Source organism: Leucopleurus acutus (assembly GCF_964270905.1).
Source record: "Leucopleurus acutus genome assembly, chromosome: 6".
Lineage (NCBI taxonomy): Eukaryota > Metazoa > Chordata > Mammalia > Artiodactyla > Delphinidae > Leucopleurus > Leucopleurus acutus.
Window position 1 is genome coordinate 58,552,033 of NC_139149.1, and position 17,548 is coordinate 58,569,580.

A 17,548-nucleotide genomic window follows, 5' to 3' on the forward strand; every position below is an offset into this window, starting at 1 on the left:
TGATGCCTGCCAATCAGTTAGAGCCTTAAAACAAAAACAACAAAAAACTAGTTTGGTTTTTTTAAGAAAAGAAAATAGAACAGTTTATAATGAATCTTCTTAGAATTATTGAGGTTTGTTGGGACATAGATAACATAATTTACAGGTTTAGATAGAACCCATTCTTGTAAAAAAAAAAATACTAGATCAGTTTATCTTACTAAATAATCTCTCTTCCTCCCTCTATCCACTCTCCATCCTGAGTTTCTATTCAGAAGTTGTGTGGTACAAATAGGAACATCTTGGAAAAGTTGTAATACCTCCTGTCCAAAGTGCAAAGACACACAGAAATAAGTATAACCATAAAGAACAACTTAAGAGATAAAAGCATTCAGTTACCATTCCTCTCTACACATGCATAGCTCACCTATTTCTGCACTGTTACATGGAAATTAAATCTGAATGAGAGGCTGCCCACCTGCTATTTATAGTGACATCCTGGCCTAAGTGAAGACATTTTACAGGTCTGGAGATGAAGGTTAAAAATGTATACAGAAAAGTATATTGACAGGAATGCTCATATAGATGCTGGCTAAACGCCTTTGAGTTCATGTTAAACTAAACCGAAGGGCTGTTGGAACCTCTAGTTTGGGATCTAAGAACTTTGGTTTTGTTAAGAATTTAAACAGTGGGCCTGTAAATCCCAGTCCATTATTATGGTTAGGGTTAAGGCACTTTGCCCCTCATTCACATGAAAATATAGATTGTTCATGATATGTATGTTCTTGTCTTTCTGGTGCTCCCAGAAATGAACGTGTTCACCTGATGGCAAAAACGACTTCTTAACCTTGTAGGTGAAGATTTTAGGGTTGGATTGTAAGATTTCACTTATATGGGATAGATGGAACCCAAAGGATTTGCATGTAGAAGTAACTAATGAAGCATTAAGAATTAAGAATCACAATACTAGCTTCACTTAAGCATCGTAGCGATTAAAAAGCATTTTTTATGAATTTTGTTAATGGTGTAAGTCTTTAGTAGAAATCCCAAATAATCACAAAGTTTTGGAGTGTTTCAAGAATACTGACAAAGTAGATGTGACCTTTTGTGTGAGTGTGTCTTTGTAAAATGTTTAATGTTCTGAATTATAGAAGTAGGAAGTCACATTTCAGATTGTAATTTTTTTATCTGGTTCCCAAATCAGTGGTAATTTGCACAGCCTTTTTGTGAAACTCCATACAAATCAGGCAGATTTTTATGACCTGCATTACCTGTACATGTATCTTGGTTATATTGAGCTATATATGTGTGCATGCACACTCATCATCTAAAAGTGGCCTTGTTTGAATGCTGTACTAAAGTAAATGAAGCAGGGCTCCCCTGGTGGCGCAGTGGTTGAGAGTCCGCCTGCCGATGCAGGGGACACGGGTTCATGTCCCGGTCCGGGAGGATCCCACATTCCGTGGAGTGGCTGGGCCCATGAGCCATGGCCACTGAGCCTGTGCGTCCGGAGCCTGTGCTCCGCAGCGGGAGAGGCCACAGCGGTGAGAGGCCCGCGTACTGCAAAAAGAAAAAAAAATAATAATAATAAAGTAAATGAAGCAAATTACTGTGTTAGATACATACCTTTTTTTTCTTCATTTATCCAGAGGGCGTTGTTACAAGCTATGACAAAAATTTAAAAATTTTCCAGAATTATGAAAACAAGTTGTTACTATCCTAACTTATTATAACTTATTTTTTTCTTTTTCAGAGAATATTTTGAAGTGACTTTGTCTTATCTGTGTATGCACTTAAAATGATCCAATTTAATTAAGTATTTTGTTTGGTTACTTTTAAAGCCAGATAACTCATCAGAATGGTTTGCAAGTCTGTCCACATTTTGTGGGACATGGGATAGGATCTTACTTTCATGGACATCCAGAAATTTGGCATCATGGTAAGAAAGTTAGTTTGGGAGCTGCTTATCGAATGTAATCAGGATAAAGCAGTTTTGCTCCTGAATCCCTTGCTGCAATTTTGAATCCACAATGTCATCCTTTCCTATGAGTGTGTGGGTGGGAATGGGGGGGTCCTACCTAATCGTAACCAGCACATTACTATGTTATTGAATTAGAGCCCAGCCGTTTCAGTCCCAAAATAAGGTTTGTTTTGCTTTTTGTCTCCTGAAGGGTGATGGCTGGAAGGCACAAGGGATATTTGTCTAGAAAAAGTTACTGAAAACAAAACACCACAGCATCAATGTCCCAGCAGCATACACATATGACTGTTTTCTGTTTTTCTTTTTCTGCCCCCTTCTCAAACCGCTGACTGTTGTGGTTAAACTTCATTACGTCCTACACAGCGTTGACAGCTGATGTATTTAGCAGCGTGTACTCTTAGTGATTTCTAGATTATACCCACCCTGTGTTCTTTCCCCAGAATCTCCTGTTTTTCACTGCCTGGATGTGTACCCTACAGTGAGAAAGCAAGGGTGGGCCAGAAAGGGTGGGGTATTTGGGTTAGGGTAGGAAGCAGTTCTATGGAGTGCCCCCAAGGGGGGTGCATACCTGGACAGGGACCAAAGGAAAGTTGACCCTAGAGCCTTGACCTGTGTGCTTGCGGTGGGAGCAGCCCCTGGAGGAACTACTGGCTGGAATCCATCCCCTGGAAGATCCCTAGAGACTCAGCAAGTCAGAACTCCCTTTGGGCCAAAGAGCTCCACCAGAGGCAGCTCATAAGAGGCCCAGGCTGGAGTGCAGAAAGGGCCTCTCAGGCATGTGCCTACCCAGCGCCAACACCTGGAAATATTTCAAGTCACCCCTGTTCTTGCCTTCTACCAACATGCCTTCCCTTTGACTCAGTTCCCAAGATGTCTTACTCTTTGGGTTGGAGGTGTGGAGGGCGAGGTCCAGGACCCAGTGCATCCAGGAGACCTCAGAGCAAGTGGCCAGGGGACAGTGGAGAGGGCGTGCCCAACAGGTGTCTCAAGCACCCAGGCTGATTTTGCTTAGCCTTGGTGCACCCTTCCTAGGGGCCCTGACCCCAAGCTCAGAAAATGCAAAGGCTGAGCCCTGTGCTTACTAACCCATGGGTGGTAGCTACCACCCAGGATTCTAGAAACCTCCACCCTTTCTTCCTAAAAGAAAAAATAAATAAGATAACCATGTTTTTTGAGTAGCCTAACCCCTCTAATTCCATTTCTCTCTGTCCTCTCCATTTCCCATTCCTGCTCCCCACACCCATTGTTTTCTGTTTTTGTTTTACAGCGAATGACAGCGATCTACGCATGGAGGAGGGCATGGCATTCACCGTAGGTCAGTGCTGAGCTCCTCTTCAGAGAGCAGTGGATCCCTCGCGGGAGCAGCGGCGCTGGCCTAGGCCAGGCAGTCCAGTTGAAGGGCTAATAAAGCCAATCAGCATAATTAAATAATTCAGATGCATAGTAAATCTGATTAAATAATATCCTCGAGCCCCATCTTCCTAAATCAGATACTTACCAACACATTTAGGAGACGGCAGCCGTCCAACCTTTTAATTCTGTTACCAGTGTACTGTGGTGTTTGGGTTTTTTGTGTTGTTTTGTGGGGTGTTTTTGTTTTTGTTTTTCATTAACACCCAGTAACTAGAGGCATTTATGTCCCTTGCTCCCTGTCGGCTAGTGACATACTCTCTGGTAACCCATTCCTGGCTGATCATGTGATTGGTGTCACCACCAAATTCCAATCACCTAAGACCCTGAAGGCATCATATTTCTGACTGTGGGGCTTAATGGAGAAGCAATTAGAGTGAAATAAGAAAATTGTTATTTGCTGATTAATGAACATTTTGAGCATGTTTTAAAAATTCAAATATTTTTAAAAACTGACTGGTATTCATGAGAGGGACTGGTGTTTGGGTGGTTATTATCCACAGGGTCCTAATTAAGGCTTGATTAAAATGCCCTTTTTTCCTCTAAAAAGAATTACGAACTAGGCAACTTCATAACATTTTTGAATGCCGTAGCGTTTCCTCTTCCTACTGTTTGGTTTGTAGCATACTATGTAAGCCACATCAATTATCAGCGCTTGCGAGATGACAACATGAGCCCGTGGGGGGAAGCACTTGGAGGGAGGGGGGAGAACCTTTTTATTCTCTTTTTTGTTAATCAGCCGAAACAATGTTTAACAAGAATCTGATTAGATCACTGCAGTAAATATTTTCCCTCTTACAGAGCCAATTATAACCGAGGGATCCCCTGAATTTAAAGTGCTGGAGGATGCATGGACTGTGGTCTCCTTGGACAATCAAAGGTGTTTGCTTTCTGCCCGGTTTCTTTTAAATTGTATAGAAAGGGAAGGTTCGTCCGACGACGAGGGCGAGCTGCTACTCCCCGCCCCGCAGGCGCTTGAGCGCTTGCTGATCGCTGCCTTGTGTGTTTCAGGTCGGCCCAGTTCGAGCACACAGTTCTCATCACGTCGGGGGGCGCGCAGATCCTGACCAAACTGCCCCACGAGGCCTGAGGATCCACCCAAAGGTCGCAGAGACCCGGCGCCTTTTTTCTGAAATTGCTGAAATCCAGCTGGAGAACTTTGAGAAGAAACAGGCTAACGGCAGGTCTCACAGTAACCTACCTAGCACCTAGTAGCGCCTTGGGAAAACGCGGTGGGGATTGGTGGCCGTTGAGAGCTCATATCCGAGGCCCCGATGTGGCCGTGCGGCTTCGGAAAGACGGGTCCTGGCGCCGGGCTCTGCTTCCCAACGCGGGAAACGCATCTGGAAGGGAGCGGGGACGCCCTCATTTGGAAGACGAGGGATTCCTAGAAATGCATAGCTTTCTCTTTCCCTTGTCTTGACTGCCCGAATAAAAAGCTTTCACCTCCTAAAACCGCTGTGTCTTGTGCTCTTTCGTCTCTGAAGGTTACTAGGGTAAGAGGGTAGGTGGTTAATTTTTGAGTCTCTGAACTTTTAACACGCGCGCGCAGAAAGAAAAGCCCGAGCCTAGCTGTTAGGAATTTTTTTTTAAGTCTCTTTCTTCCCCCCTTTTGGACCCCCCCCCCCCATTGGCCAGCCCTGAGGGAGCTCGCGGGGCCAGCTGCCCCCAGCCCTTCCGGTTCTTTCCCCTTCATAGCTGTTTCGCGATGAAAAGATTAGCCCGCCAGTGAAGGAGTTAGCTACAAATATTTCCTTGCCACTGGACCCTGGGCCTGGCCCTTCCGCAGGGGTTATCACTCCCCAAACTTGACTTTCCTGGTCCCGTGCGGCTCCTCTTCCCTGGCCTTCAACCCGCACCGCGCGCCCATCCCAAAGGTTAAATTTGAGAGACCCTCCCTCCGACACACGAAGGCAAGTTAGACCGTTTGTTGCCCTAGGAATTGGAGCATCGGTCCCACCCGCCCAGATGTGGGCGGTGTCTGGCGGGTCTCCTACCTAAATTGATCTCTTCCAATACTGGCCCTCTTCAGACCCGCGCTAATGCGCTGGAGACCCAGAGCATCCCGGCAAGAGGAGTCACGGGAACTTTTGACGGCAAGGGCCTAGTTAGTCGGGATTGGAGCTGGCGAGTTTAACCCTGATTCAGCCTGCCAGCAGCTCCACCTGCTTCAGAAGCAGGAAATCCAAGAGTCCACATTCTGCGTCCCCCAAGGCTCATTACCGCCCTCAGTACCCTGCCTTTCTTAGCGCTCGCTCCTCAGGACCTCTTCACACCTGGGCTCAGAGGTGGAAAGGGCTGGGCTTCTAACAAGCCATGTAGAAAGTAGTTTCACCCCGTCATGGTTTTAGGGTGTCCCACCCGTCAGTGCTTGCGCTAACTCTTGTTTCTACTGAAGCGGGTTTTACAGAGCTGCCATCCACTAAACACAGATTGGGCTCAGCTCCAGACCACCAAGGAGATGTGGACACCTGTCATTGCCATGACAGGTGGCCTATGTGATAGGACTGGAGAGCCAGCTCGTCTATGTGACATTCAGAGTGTGGGAAAAGTTATAGGAAACTGAGGCCCACGAGCGCGCTTGGAAAAGTGGCTAGTTCAAGCTTTCCCTGAACTCGGTTCTCATGGGCATCCGCCAACCCTTCCAGCTCCCTTTCTCTGCGCCCAGGGATGTAGAATTTGGACAGAGGGGATTCCGATTCCAGTGGATCTGAGAGCTGGAAAAGATGAGGGAGGGGTTGAAGATTTACAAGACCCACAGGAAAACTTTAGGGTGCCGGGGAGTTGGCCAAGAAAAGGCCTAGAGACTGAGGCTGCTGCCCCAGAACAACCCGAATTTTCTAGAGAGGAACAAGGCCCAGATAGCCTTGGGAGAGTTTTGCCAGAGAATGACTTCACTTCTCTCCTAGATTAGTCGGATTGCAGCGATTAGCCAGTATCTTATCTACGGATCAGTTCACCCGGAGATTCCCCAAGAATAATTTCATTAGGACCACAGAATTTTACCAGCCACTGGGATAGCACGCTGCTTGTGCAGTAATTTTTCCGAGGTGGAGGTATTTATGGGACAGGTTTATAATCCCACTTATTAAAGTGACTAACCTCAAGTTTAAATATGATACGTATATATGTGTATATACTAGCACCAGCCAATCGTCAGCAGCTCCGTAGGAAACAAACTTGAATTAGAATGAACTCCGTTTAACATGCTTTGAAGTTGAAATTTGGAAGCAGATTTTAAAATATCTTGTCCACGTCCCCACCCCCAATCCCACCAACTCAATTGGCCCCAAAGCTCACCCTGGGTTGCAGGGATTCCAGCCACGTGTGACTACTGCTAACACCACAAGGTGCCCGGTCCTGTGGTGTCTCCTACAGGTCCTACTCGGAACCCGGGGCTCTCAGGATAATTGAGAGAGTTTTGTTGCCTCTCTGAGTTGGGACAGGCGAAGATCTAAGCAAGCCGGTGTTTCAGAACAGGTGTCGCCTTAGCGGTGAGGGTTGGGAGGGATCCACCCTGGGCTCTTAGAATAGAGATAAGATCACACATGGAGAAGCTAGTCAAGGCCGGGCGTCTCAGCACCCGAGGGCCCCGGCTCAGCCACCCCTCCCCGAACCTGCTTCTCTGGGGCTAAGAAATAATTCCGGAGTGTAGGCACTCCCTCGCCCAGATACAATTCATTTTTAAAATAACCCAGGCTCTGAAACCATTTCCCGTGCGGGGCTTTTGTTCCCTGGAGCCAGCCCTGTCCCCTGCGCTGCGGAAGACTTGGATTCCCCCCCCACCAGAAGCGAACGGCAAAGAGCCCTGTAGACCGTCGCGACCTGTGGCCGCCTCTCTCCCTTTCCCCCACCCTGCAGTTCTCTGGAATAAACTGGCCCAGGGCAGCCCAGCCGTCGGGTTTCCTCACGCCTTGCCCTGAGCAGCCGGAATCGCCAGCCTTGCTTCCCTCCGTCCCAATCCCTGCCCCACGCCAGCCGCGGCGATCACTTACGTGGGCAGGGCCCATGAGGCGCGCGGGAGACCAGGGGCCCGGGCGGCATCAGCTGCGGTGCAGGGCGCACCGCACTCCGCACCCCAAAACAGGCGCTAGGAAAGAGCAGTTAAAACCACAAGTGCAACACGGAAAACAAGAGGAGTGGAACGGCTCCGGGAGTTGTCTGGTGGCGGAGTCATTAGCTGGTTGTTGCTACAAAGCCTCACCGTGTGCTTCGGCGATTAAGTGGGGAGGGGGGGAAGATAAAAGAAAAAAGAAAAAGAAAGAAAGAAGGAAAAATCTTTTAAAACGTTGGCAAACCCGTTATTGGTTTGGAGGATTGGCTGTTTCGTTTTGCTTGGCTTTTATTTTTTGCTCCAACCACACTGCCTGAAATATCTCTGCCCCCCAATATCTTACCCTTAAACCAAAGGAGAGGAATTCCCCCGGGCAGCAGCTGCTGCTACAGAAGTTAAAAGAGAGAAGCCCCTTCCACTAATATCTGTAACGACAGCACCGATGTAATTTGTTTTGAATGTTCATTTTTATTGGTGTTCCCTCTGCCAAAATGTGCTTGATTACAGAGGTTTGTCCTGTGATCACTACGCACTCTAGAAAGGGGAAGGTGCCTCGGCGAAGGTTCAGCTCAGGCCAGATCAAACCCTGGGCTGTTTAAGGCTGAAAGGCTGCATGTTGCTATTAGTGTTAAATATATGGCTAATTATGCATATGAAAATTAAACATCAGTGTTATGCTAATGGGGCGCCTTCAGCTGCGGATCCGAGCACTTGAGACTACCATTTAATCAAATGAATCAGTAACTAATACATCTGCACGTGTGAACTTTCACAAGATCATTTCCCTGTTCCCGTCACACCGCTAAATTATGAAAGAAATAATTATCAACACTTTCTAATTACCTAACAAAGTAATATGGGATTCACCGTGGGGCTGGCGGGATAGGGAACCAACAGCCCCTTGGCAGCCTGCGTGGTGCGCGCCACGCCTCATGGGGGTGGCTGTGTGGCGGTGGCGGCGGGGGCTTTTGTGCACTTTTCTGTATCTAGCGCCCCAGCAGATAGAAGGCGCCGCGGCAGCTTTTGCCTCCACCAGCTCTACCCCAGGCCCAGTGGCGCCCGCTTTGACCCCTGGAGATGAGGAGTATCCTGGGTGACAATGAGAGACGTGTTCACACACAGACAAGCGAGCCTACCACTGGCCTGGTTTTGCTGCGGGTTTTGGTATCCTCCAGGACTCCTATACCCCGGGTACTCTCGCCAGACCCCAGGAGGCCGGAAAATGACCACCTGGCGTCCGCGGCTCAAGCAGAACTGAGCCCGCCAGCTCCTAGGCTCCATTCCGTGCCGCGCCCTAGGGGCGAGTGAGCCGGGGCGCTCGGCGCAGAGGGAATGGAGGGGGGGGGGAGGAGGAGGAAGGTTGGGAGGGAAACAGGAGGTGGGTGTTGGGGGGAGGGGGCGGTGCGGTCGCCTTTCCTGGGAGGAGAAGCGCGGGTTCCTGGCTCTCCGCGCGCACTGTTTTAATCAGACCGGTGCAGCCTCGAGCTGGAGTGGCCAGCTTGGCCTGGAGCAATGCGAGCGGGCCCTAGGGAGCGGCGGCGGCGCGGCGGCCGAGTGAGTGAGTGCGGCCGGAGGGCCCCAAACCCGCCCCCAGGGATGTGGCAGAGCGGACCCAGGACAGGGAGGCGCCGCCGGGAGAGTGCTGCGCTAGGCACGAGACTCTCGGGAGGACAGCGCTCTGTTGACCGCCTCCGGCGCCCCCATTGCGCGACTCCGCGTACGGGAGGCCGCGGCCGGGCTCCAGAGCCGCCCTAGCTCTGCACCGGACCGGCTGGCGATTGCTAGGAGAAACTGCCCTGGTCCCCGGTGTTGGGGGTGGGCGGAGGGTGGGGACAGTAGGAGGGGGTGGGCGGCGGCGCAGAACCACTGGTTGATTTCTGGGAAGTAAGGCGCGCCGGGGAGGCGGGAGGCTGATGAGCCGCGGGCCGCGGAGGTTCCGGCGCGGACGCCGCAGCCCATTGTGCGCCCCACGCTGCTTGCTCTGTTGCAGAGGAGCCCCGGCCGAGAGGTGTGGATGCGTCTCTCCCGAGGCCGGGCCGCCTCGCCCGCTCTAGTCCAGCGGAGCCGGAGCGCCTCGGACCAATCCCCGGTGATTATGCAAGACAGCGGACCAATCAGCTCCGCCAGCTCATGAATATTTATGACCTTGGCTGAGTCAAAGCTTTGAAGCGAGTTTGGGGAGCTCGGCAGCATCATGCTTAGACTTTTCAAAGAGACAAACTCCATTTTCTTATGAATGGAAAGTGAAAACCCCTGTTACGCTTAAATTGGGTTCCTTCCTGTCCTGAGAAACACAGAGACCCCCAAAAGGGAAGCAGAGGAGAGAGAGACCCACACCCAGACCCCGCGAGAAGAGATGACCATGACCACCATGCCAGAGAGTCTCAACAGCCCCGTGTCGGGCAAGGCGGTGTTTATGGAGTTTGGGCCACCCAACCAGCAAATGTCTCCTTCTCCCATGTCCCACGGGCACTACTCCATGCACTGTTTACACTCGGCGGGCCATTCGCAGCCCGACGGCGCCTACAGCTCGGCCTCGTCCTTCTCCCGACCGCTGGGCTACCCTTACGTCAACTCGGTCAGCAGCCACGCGTCCAGCCCCTACATCAGTTCGGTGCAGTCCTACCCGGGCAGCGCCAGCCTCGCCCAGAGCCGCCTGGAGGACCCAGGTACGTGCGCCTGCCAGGGAGAGGAAGAGGTGCGAAGGGAGGGAGGGGGGGAAGAGAGAGGAGGAGGAGGAGAGAGAGAGAAAGGAGGGAGAGGAGTGGAGGAGAGAGACATGGGATGGGGGTGGGGAGGGCGCCGGAGCAGTGAAAGGTTTTGGGTATCAGTAAATGAATCCCTGTCATAGCAAAGAAATTTAAAAAATATATATCCACGCAACTTGCAACTATCCAGCAAAGGATAAATCCGAGAGCGTCCCCTGGCACTGGCTGGGCCTCTGGGTGGCTCCGTGAGCCGAGCACACAATGCCTTGGTGGAAAACAGAAACCCACATGTGCACTTATTAGTCTCGGTAATTATTTGTTGTGTAGCGCTGTAAACAATGTATGCAATTAAGGGTAATTAAACCTCAACTACCGCCTGTAAAAATAGCAAACTTTCCCTGCAAAGGCAGGAGCTGCGCGCCTGGGAACTGCCCCAGACCGCTTGCAGCGGCCGGGGTCGGGCCCTTTGGACTTGGCGGGACCCTTCCCTGGCTTTCTGAGTTTCTTGAGCGTTCTCATTCCTGGTCCTGCCTCTGCCACCCCTCTGCGGTCACTTGCTCTGGGCTCCCCGCACTAAAGGCAGTCCCTCGCCTTAATTACGGCCCCCACTTCTGCTGTCCCTCCAGGGGCTGACTCCGAGAAGAGCACGGTGGTGGAAGGCGGTGAAGTGCGCTTCAATGGCAAGGGGAAAAAGATCCGCAAACCCAGGACGATTTATTCCAGTTTGCAGTTGCAGGCTTTGAACCGCAGGTTCCAGCAAACTCAGTACCTAGCTCTGCCCGAGAGGGCGGAGCTCGCGGCCTCCTTGGGACTCACGCAGACGCAGGTACCTCGGCGCTGCCCCACTGTGGCGCCACGCAGGCTTCCCGCGGCCAACCTGCACCCGCAGCTTCATTTCTTGCTCTCTGGGCGTCAGGGGTCGGTGTGTGTGTGTGGTGTGTGTGTGTGTGTGTGTGTGTGTGTGTGTGTGTGTGTGTGTGTGTGTGTGTGTGTGTGTGTGTGTGTGTGTGTGTGTGTGTGTGTGTCCCACCCCGGCTCTCGCAACATCTCTCCTTCCTCCGCAGTTCTCTCTGCCCTGGCTCTGTCGCTGCCCTCCGTTCCTGGACAATCTGATTAGGGCACAAGAAGGATTTCCCTAGGCATTTTGTTTGGGGACTCTGAGGTCACACGTGCCCGAACAACTGGAACAATAGACGCGGGGGTTAATCCCTTCTTTGCCTCTAAAGTGTGTGGCTAATCACTCCTGGCCTGGGCCCGAGCCTCTGTCTCCCTCCTCCTCCGCCTTCTCACCGGTTTGGGCTGGCAGGGGGAATCCTTTCCTCCGCCCTCTCACCTCCCAAGTCCCAGACCCCGGAGGAGAAATGGAACCTTCCTTCCCTGGTTTCTCTAAGATTCCGGGGACCCCTTGGGCGTTCTGATCACGACTGGTGCGGGTTTCCAACGTCCGGGCCGGGATTTGGAGCAGAGTTAGGAGACGCTAAGGAAAGGTGGATTTGAGTCCAAATGAAAAGTTTAACAAAACCCTGTGGCCTCCTCAGTCAGCCCGCAACTTGCTCAAGGGCTGAAATGATGGCGCAAAGAGAAGGCGGGTCACACTGGAAATAAATTTCCTCCACTTCTTTTCTCCACTCGGTTCTTTTATTGATGTTCATACTGGAATTGAAGCCTCGATGTTATGCAGGCTCCGCGTCTTCCCCAAAAGATTGCCGGGCTCGGGCTGAGTCCCAAGGCAGGCGAAGGCCTGGATCCCTGCACCGCTCACCACCACGCTCCCTGGCTCTCAGAGAGCTGCCCCTGCCGGCCACCGGCGGCCCGCGGTGGAGCCTCCCAGCCTTCGGTTCTTATGGGGGAAGGGGGGTTTGTATGCTTCTCCAGCAGGGACCTGCCAGGTCGCGCAGGGCAGGGGCCCGCGGGGTATCCTCTCTCGCTGTCCCACGGCCCCCTTATCTCCCCAGGACCAAGGTAGGCACAATGGACCTAGACCGAGTCACATTGTTGTCCGCTCTTGCAGGTCAAGATCTGGTTCCAGAACAAGCGCTCCAAGTTCAAGAAGCTGATGAAGCAGGGCGGGGCAGCTCTGGAGGGTAGCGCGCTGGCCAACGGCCGGGCGCTGTCTGCAGGCTCTCCTCCAGTGCCACCCGGCTGGAACCCCAACTCCTCTTCCGGGAAGGGCTCGGGCGGCAGCGCGGGCTCCTACATCCCCAGCTACACGTCGTGGTACCCCTCGGCGCACCAAGAAGCTATGCAGCAACCCCAGCTCATGTGAGGTTGCGCGTCCGCATCCGCCCGCCTCCTTCCCGTCTCCCTCTGCCCGGGCCCCTCTCGCCTCCCGGTCCATCCGCCCCGTCCGCGTGCCGTGGGTCCGGAGGAGAAGGGCCCAGAGGGAAAGAAGAAGGAACAGTAAAGGCAGGACGCCCGCCGCCTCCTCCGAGTGCCGCGCGGTCTGGCTCGGCGACTTCCCTGGCGCCCACGCCCTTGCCCGAACCCCGGCCTCGGCCGCGCGGTGACAGCAGAGTGGCCTCGAAGCGCAGGCACAGCGGCCTGAGACAGCGGGAGCCGCAGCAAGATCCCGCCGGACCCGACCGCCGACGCTCAGCTGTATGGGACTATCAGGAAAACAAAACAAAACAAAAAACAATGTAGAAAAAGCAAAAGCTCTTTCTGTCCTGTCCGTTTCTTGTCTCCTTTCGCTCTGTATCTGTGCGCTGACGAAGTCGAGGTTCTCGTCCGTCCGCTGTCCTCGTTCTTCGGCCGCTGAAAAAAGTCACCAGGTCGGAGGAGGCTTGGTCCACCGGGCCACCCTGCTCCGGATACTGGAACGTTTTGTCTTTTCGGACCTTTTCCTGGGCCTGCCTAACCATCTGTGTGGCTCGTTCGGGGATTGGGGGAAATTGGAGGGAGGGGGTTTTATTTATTGAGAAATGGACTTCGCTTGAGGCTGAATGTTCGGTCAGTTCACGGTTCTGTGGGGCGCGAGGAGCGCAGGGTCCAAACGTACCCATTACTTTAAACGCACCCGGAAAAACGAATAAGGAGGACCTGGTGATTTTTAATTTATATAGTAACTTTTGTACTTCGCTGGTATGGAGAGGTTGGAAACGAATGATTTGCATTTTTTACATGTCCCGTATTATTTTAAAAAGAAAAGAGAGAGAGAAAGAAATGAAGCCAACACAATTTCCTCATCTCGGGAAGAACGCTTGATCGCTTTGCCTGGTTAAGCAGGAGAATCCTAATTCTTCCCTTGTGGAGAGAGAGGACTGATGGGCGGGGAGAGAAAACGTGCAGGGGTGCGCCAGTGCCCTAATGCCGGTGGGCTTTAAAGTAAGACGAAAGCAGCTTTACAACAATCCCCAGAGGCTCGACCACAGAATAATGCCAGTCACCACCCTGAGTGCACAGTCTCCAGTGCAGGATCTAATTGCTGTACATATTATTGTTATTAATTATTATTGTTATTATTATTGTTCTGTAAACATGTTGCACAAGCTTAGCTTTTTTTCTGTTGTGTGTGGCTGTAAAACCCGATGCTTTGTGAAATGAGAATCTTGACATTTTTCTTGTGAAATTTGGAAAATGTGATCAAATGAAATCAACCGTGTTTTGTGTTCTCTATGTCAAAGTTTAGTTTTATATTGAGAATGTTAACTTATTGCTTTGTATCTTGGGGGGGGGGAAGAACTTTGTAAATAAGTTATAAAGTTTCTCCGAGACAGTAAAATTATGGTTTCGAGAAAGAGTTGCTGTCTGGTGTGCTGTGTGAGGGGTGCTGGGGCCAGGCAGCAGACTGCCACCTCTGGGGACAGATGAGGCAGGGGCAGCGACTCCGGTCTCCAGACATAGCAGGATAACGGCGGAGGTATGCGAAGCCCCTGCTGGGACCATTCTTCAAGACTTAACTCCTGCACCCCCCCCCCCCCCCCCCCGCCAAAGGGTCTGATCCCTGCCTGGGTTAGAGGGCGGTGACAAGGGTTCCTGGGAAGGGGAATCATGAACAGGTGCGGCCTGGCAGAGCCAGGACTCAGGAACCAAAGGGACTGTGAAGGCCGTCTGAAATGAGATGAAAGCAGAGCTCACAAGCAGCCGCCCTGTGAGATGTAAGTGCCCCCCGCGCACAGTCACCTTGCAGGGGGCCTGGAAGACTGAAAGTGGAGACACCCGACTATGCCCCTCGAATCCGCCGGGATCTGGCCTCCCGGCTTTTGCTTACCCGCAGGGTGCTGGATCTCGAGGCGGAAAAGACGAGGCCAGACGCAGGAAAGGGGCCGGAAGGACACGTCTGTCACGCTACCCCCCAATCAATCAGTGAGCTCCGGGGGACAGTCCCAAGGCGCCACCCGGGCCCCTCCACAGCCACTCCCACCTATCCGGGCCCATCCATAACGAGAGGCCCATTCCTGCCTAATGACCCCGGGCTTTTCTCTGCGACTAGGAGAAGCGGAGGTGAGGAGGGAGGGGCAGGTGGGCTCCGCTGACTCGACGGAACCTGAGAGCTTGTCAAGCCAAGCCTCCACCCCCTCCAGCGCAGAAGTCCCAAGGCCAGGCGGTTAAGGGGCACCTCCGGTGGACCGTTTTGATCAGTACACTCCAGAAGAACGTGGGCTCTGAGCCGCTAGCATCAGTCTGGCACCCTCCTCCTGCGCCCCAGACCAGCCTCAGCCCCAGGCCCCACAGCAAGCTGAGAGAGCTCAGGAAAGCTGCGGGCCCCGACGGGCTGCTTTGAAAGATTCCCGCTTCCCTCGAACTCGCCTTCCGACACTGCTTCCCGAGGGGGCTGGTGCTCCGCCTTTGGGGGCCCCTTTGCAGCGCGCGGTGGGGAGCAGAGAGGGGAAGGCAGTGATCTGTGTTATGACAATCACCCATTTTTCAATTGGTGCTGGTGAAAGATCGGATGCGCCAGGCTTCTCCGACGCCCTTTAGGAAAGGGAGGGGAAGGGGGGGAATGGTGGAGGGAGCAGGGGAGGTGGTGGGGAATGGAGCGGGGAACCTCGAGGCTCCTTCTGGGCCTGAGAGTGGGGCTCTTCCTCTCCCACAAGCCCCCAGAACCTGGAGGGCTAAGGGGGGGTGATCGGACCTTGGAGACCAGGATGCATGCGGGCGGGTGTCGAAGCTAAAAAGAGGGAACTGTTTTCCTGGGCTGGGCTCCGGCGCGGGGACAGGGACCTTCCTGGATTTGGTTTCCCCTGCCAAATGTGACTTTGCTAGCGGGAAGGTTTTGGCAGATTTCTTTCAAGCATCCAACTCTGGTACCCCAGACGGCAGACAGGGCCCAACGCCTGAAGCCACAGGCAAAATCTGTTTGGTCAAGTGGATTTTAATACGTTGAGATACTAGCTTATACTAATTTAATAATCTCATGCTAACAGTTCAAATAGAGAAATTATTAGTTTTAGCTCAACGAAGGCGGTCTTTAGTTAGGCTCTATTATAATTATAAGCGGTTGTACTTTTAAAAAATGTTAATCTCAATATAGGTCTAATTAATGCTGCCTTGTTACTGACAAGTAGTTCATCAAATATCTGATTCAAAGATTTTCATAATGAGTATATTAATTAAACTATGAATAATCTAAAGGTGGTTATATTTAAACAATACCTCATTATAATGATTAAATACTGATTTTGAATATTATGTCTTAACAATTGTCACTTAGAAAACACAACCTTTCCTTATGTATGAGTCTGTAATGGCAAAATGCAATTTTGGGATTTTTTTCCCCTTGTTCAAAAAATGTGAACCTCATTTTAAAACACTTCTGAAATAGGTTACACACAGCTTAATGATTATCAAAATGACTCTTTTCTGCAAAAAAAGACCCCAAAGTGCGCGTACAGCTGCAAACCCAAGAGGGTCAGCATCATTTCACTGTATTCTCTTCTTGATTACAAGCCGGGCCCATCAAACACAACATAATTACAGTAATTTCAGGTTTATTTATTCTAATGCAGTTTCCCCATCTCTCTGGTAATTATGAGCAATTTTTTCGCCCAGGGAATCTTTTTGCATTAACAAAAGAGATAACGCACTGAAAGCCAAATTTGCTGTGCATTGAGAAAAGAAAAAAAAAATCAAATAGGTGCGAGCTGCCATCTCTGCAATTCTCCGGTACCGGAGCCGGCAAATTGCTTGCAGGTGTATGAAGCAAGCTTGTCAATGGCCGGGCCTCCAAATTAGCAAATGCACTGCGTCGAAGTAATGAAGACAGACTTAGCAAAATTGCCAAACAACAGATACCTCTTTAATATCTTCTCTCACACACTCGCTCTAAAAGGGGTAAGGGTGGGGGTGGAGGGACAGAAGCAACAATCCCCAGCCCCCTCCTCACTGGTCTTGGGTTTCATAAGCTGGGGACTGAGTGGCCCTGCTAGTAGTGGTCTAATTATGGAAAAATCAAGTTCCTAAATCTAGGCAATATTTTAAAATACAACATTGGAAACAGGTTTATAATTCACAACGTTCCTTCGTTGATTGTTATGTTTTATTTTTATTTCTTTCTTTTTGAGATCTGCACTGGGCTAGGTCAGATGGCTCTCCAGACTTGCCTATTCTGCACTAGTTTAAAGAGCCACAAAAAGTTTTAGAATCCCCCGCATCTATATGCACAGAAGTATGAATTTACTCTTAGAGTCATTTGATGTAGAAATTAACTAAATCTCTCCCCTTGAAGAAATTGTCAATTTTTGTCACCAGAAGAAAGGTAGGTCTGGGTGCTGGATACAAAACCTGCGAAACTCGATCCCAAGAAAAAGTAGGAGGAAAGAAGAAATCCAGGCCCCTAGCTATATATTTTTATCCTGCTACTCATGTCTTTCATTCTGTATCTTTAAAAAACCGATTTCAAAAATCTCTAGCTTTTGTCATCCCACCGCCTGGGTTAAACACCCCGAAATCAAAGGCTAAAGCGGACTTTTCTGCTTCTCATCCCTCATGGCCATAGAAACCTCTATCAAATGCAATAGAGAGGGTAAGGGTCTCACTCTCCCATGACTCAAAGAAACCCTCCTTCCGTCCCAGCTCTACAACAAACCCCAATTCAGTGTAGACTGGCAAACGGCTCTAAAGGGTGCCTTCCCCAGGTTCAAGAAACTGTCACCCCCCACCCACTCCTCTCATACCCCCTCCCTCATCCCCCAACCTTCAGGGATTAACACTTCCTGAAACATCAAGTGTTTTTATAAAAAGGAAAAAAAATAATCCTGACATCGCTGACAAGAAGTTTTGATGGAAGAATTAGCTGGTGCATACATAATCACTCCCCCCACCCTCCTATTCCCGGAGCGGGAGCCGCTGCGGCGGGCGCAGCGCAGCCTTCCAACCCTCTGAAAAATGAAACCGGTTTCCACCCTTACCTTCTTCAGTGTCAATTTCAGATAATCTGGACACAATCTTTGCTACATCAAATCAAAAGGGTCGAAG

At 51.0% G+C, this 17,548-nt stretch overlaps 2 protein-coding genes across 4 annotated transcripts in view; both read left to right on the forward strand.

The window, feature by feature from the left end:
- The window catches only part of METAP1D (methionyl aminopeptidase type 1D, mitochondrial), a 78,871-nt gene extending 74,057 nt beyond the window's left edge, over window positions 1-4,814 (forward strand). For both annotated transcript variants that reach the window (XM_082840662.1, XM_082840663.1), the window contains 4 exons: window positions 1,821-1,918; window positions 3,228-3,275; window positions 4,172-4,250; window positions 4,382-4,814. In XM_082840662.1, coding sequence (XP_082696788.1) covers window positions 1,821-1,918; window positions 3,228-3,275; window positions 4,172-4,250; window positions 4,382-4,460 — 304 coding nt within the window. In that variant the 3' untranslated portion in view covers window positions 4,461-4,814. The remainder of the gene's footprint in view (window positions 1-1,820; window positions 1,919-3,227; window positions 3,276-4,171; window positions 4,251-4,381) is intronic.
- Window positions 4,815-8,936: 4,122 nt separating this feature from the next.
- Window positions 8,937-12,398, forward strand: DLX1 (distal-less homeobox 1; the record flags this gene model as incomplete). 2 transcript variants are annotated; one of them, XM_082840703.1, is made up of 4 exons in its annotated part: window positions 8,937-8,982; window positions 9,714-10,093; window positions 10,759-10,958; window positions 12,144-12,398. In XM_082840703.1, 3 exons carry the CDS (start codon window positions 9,781-9,783, stop codon window positions 12,396-12,398), a joined length of 768 nt encoding a protein of 255 aa, XP_082696829.1. The 2 variants fall into 2 exon arrangements, with proteins under 2 accessions (XP_082696829.1, XP_082696830.1); XM_082840704.1 differs by lacking the exons at window positions 8,937-8,982; window positions 10,759-10,958 and having other exon boundaries at window positions 9,781-10,093; window positions 12,144-12,220.
- Between the last annotated feature and the right edge of the window lie 5,150 nt (window positions 12,399-17,548).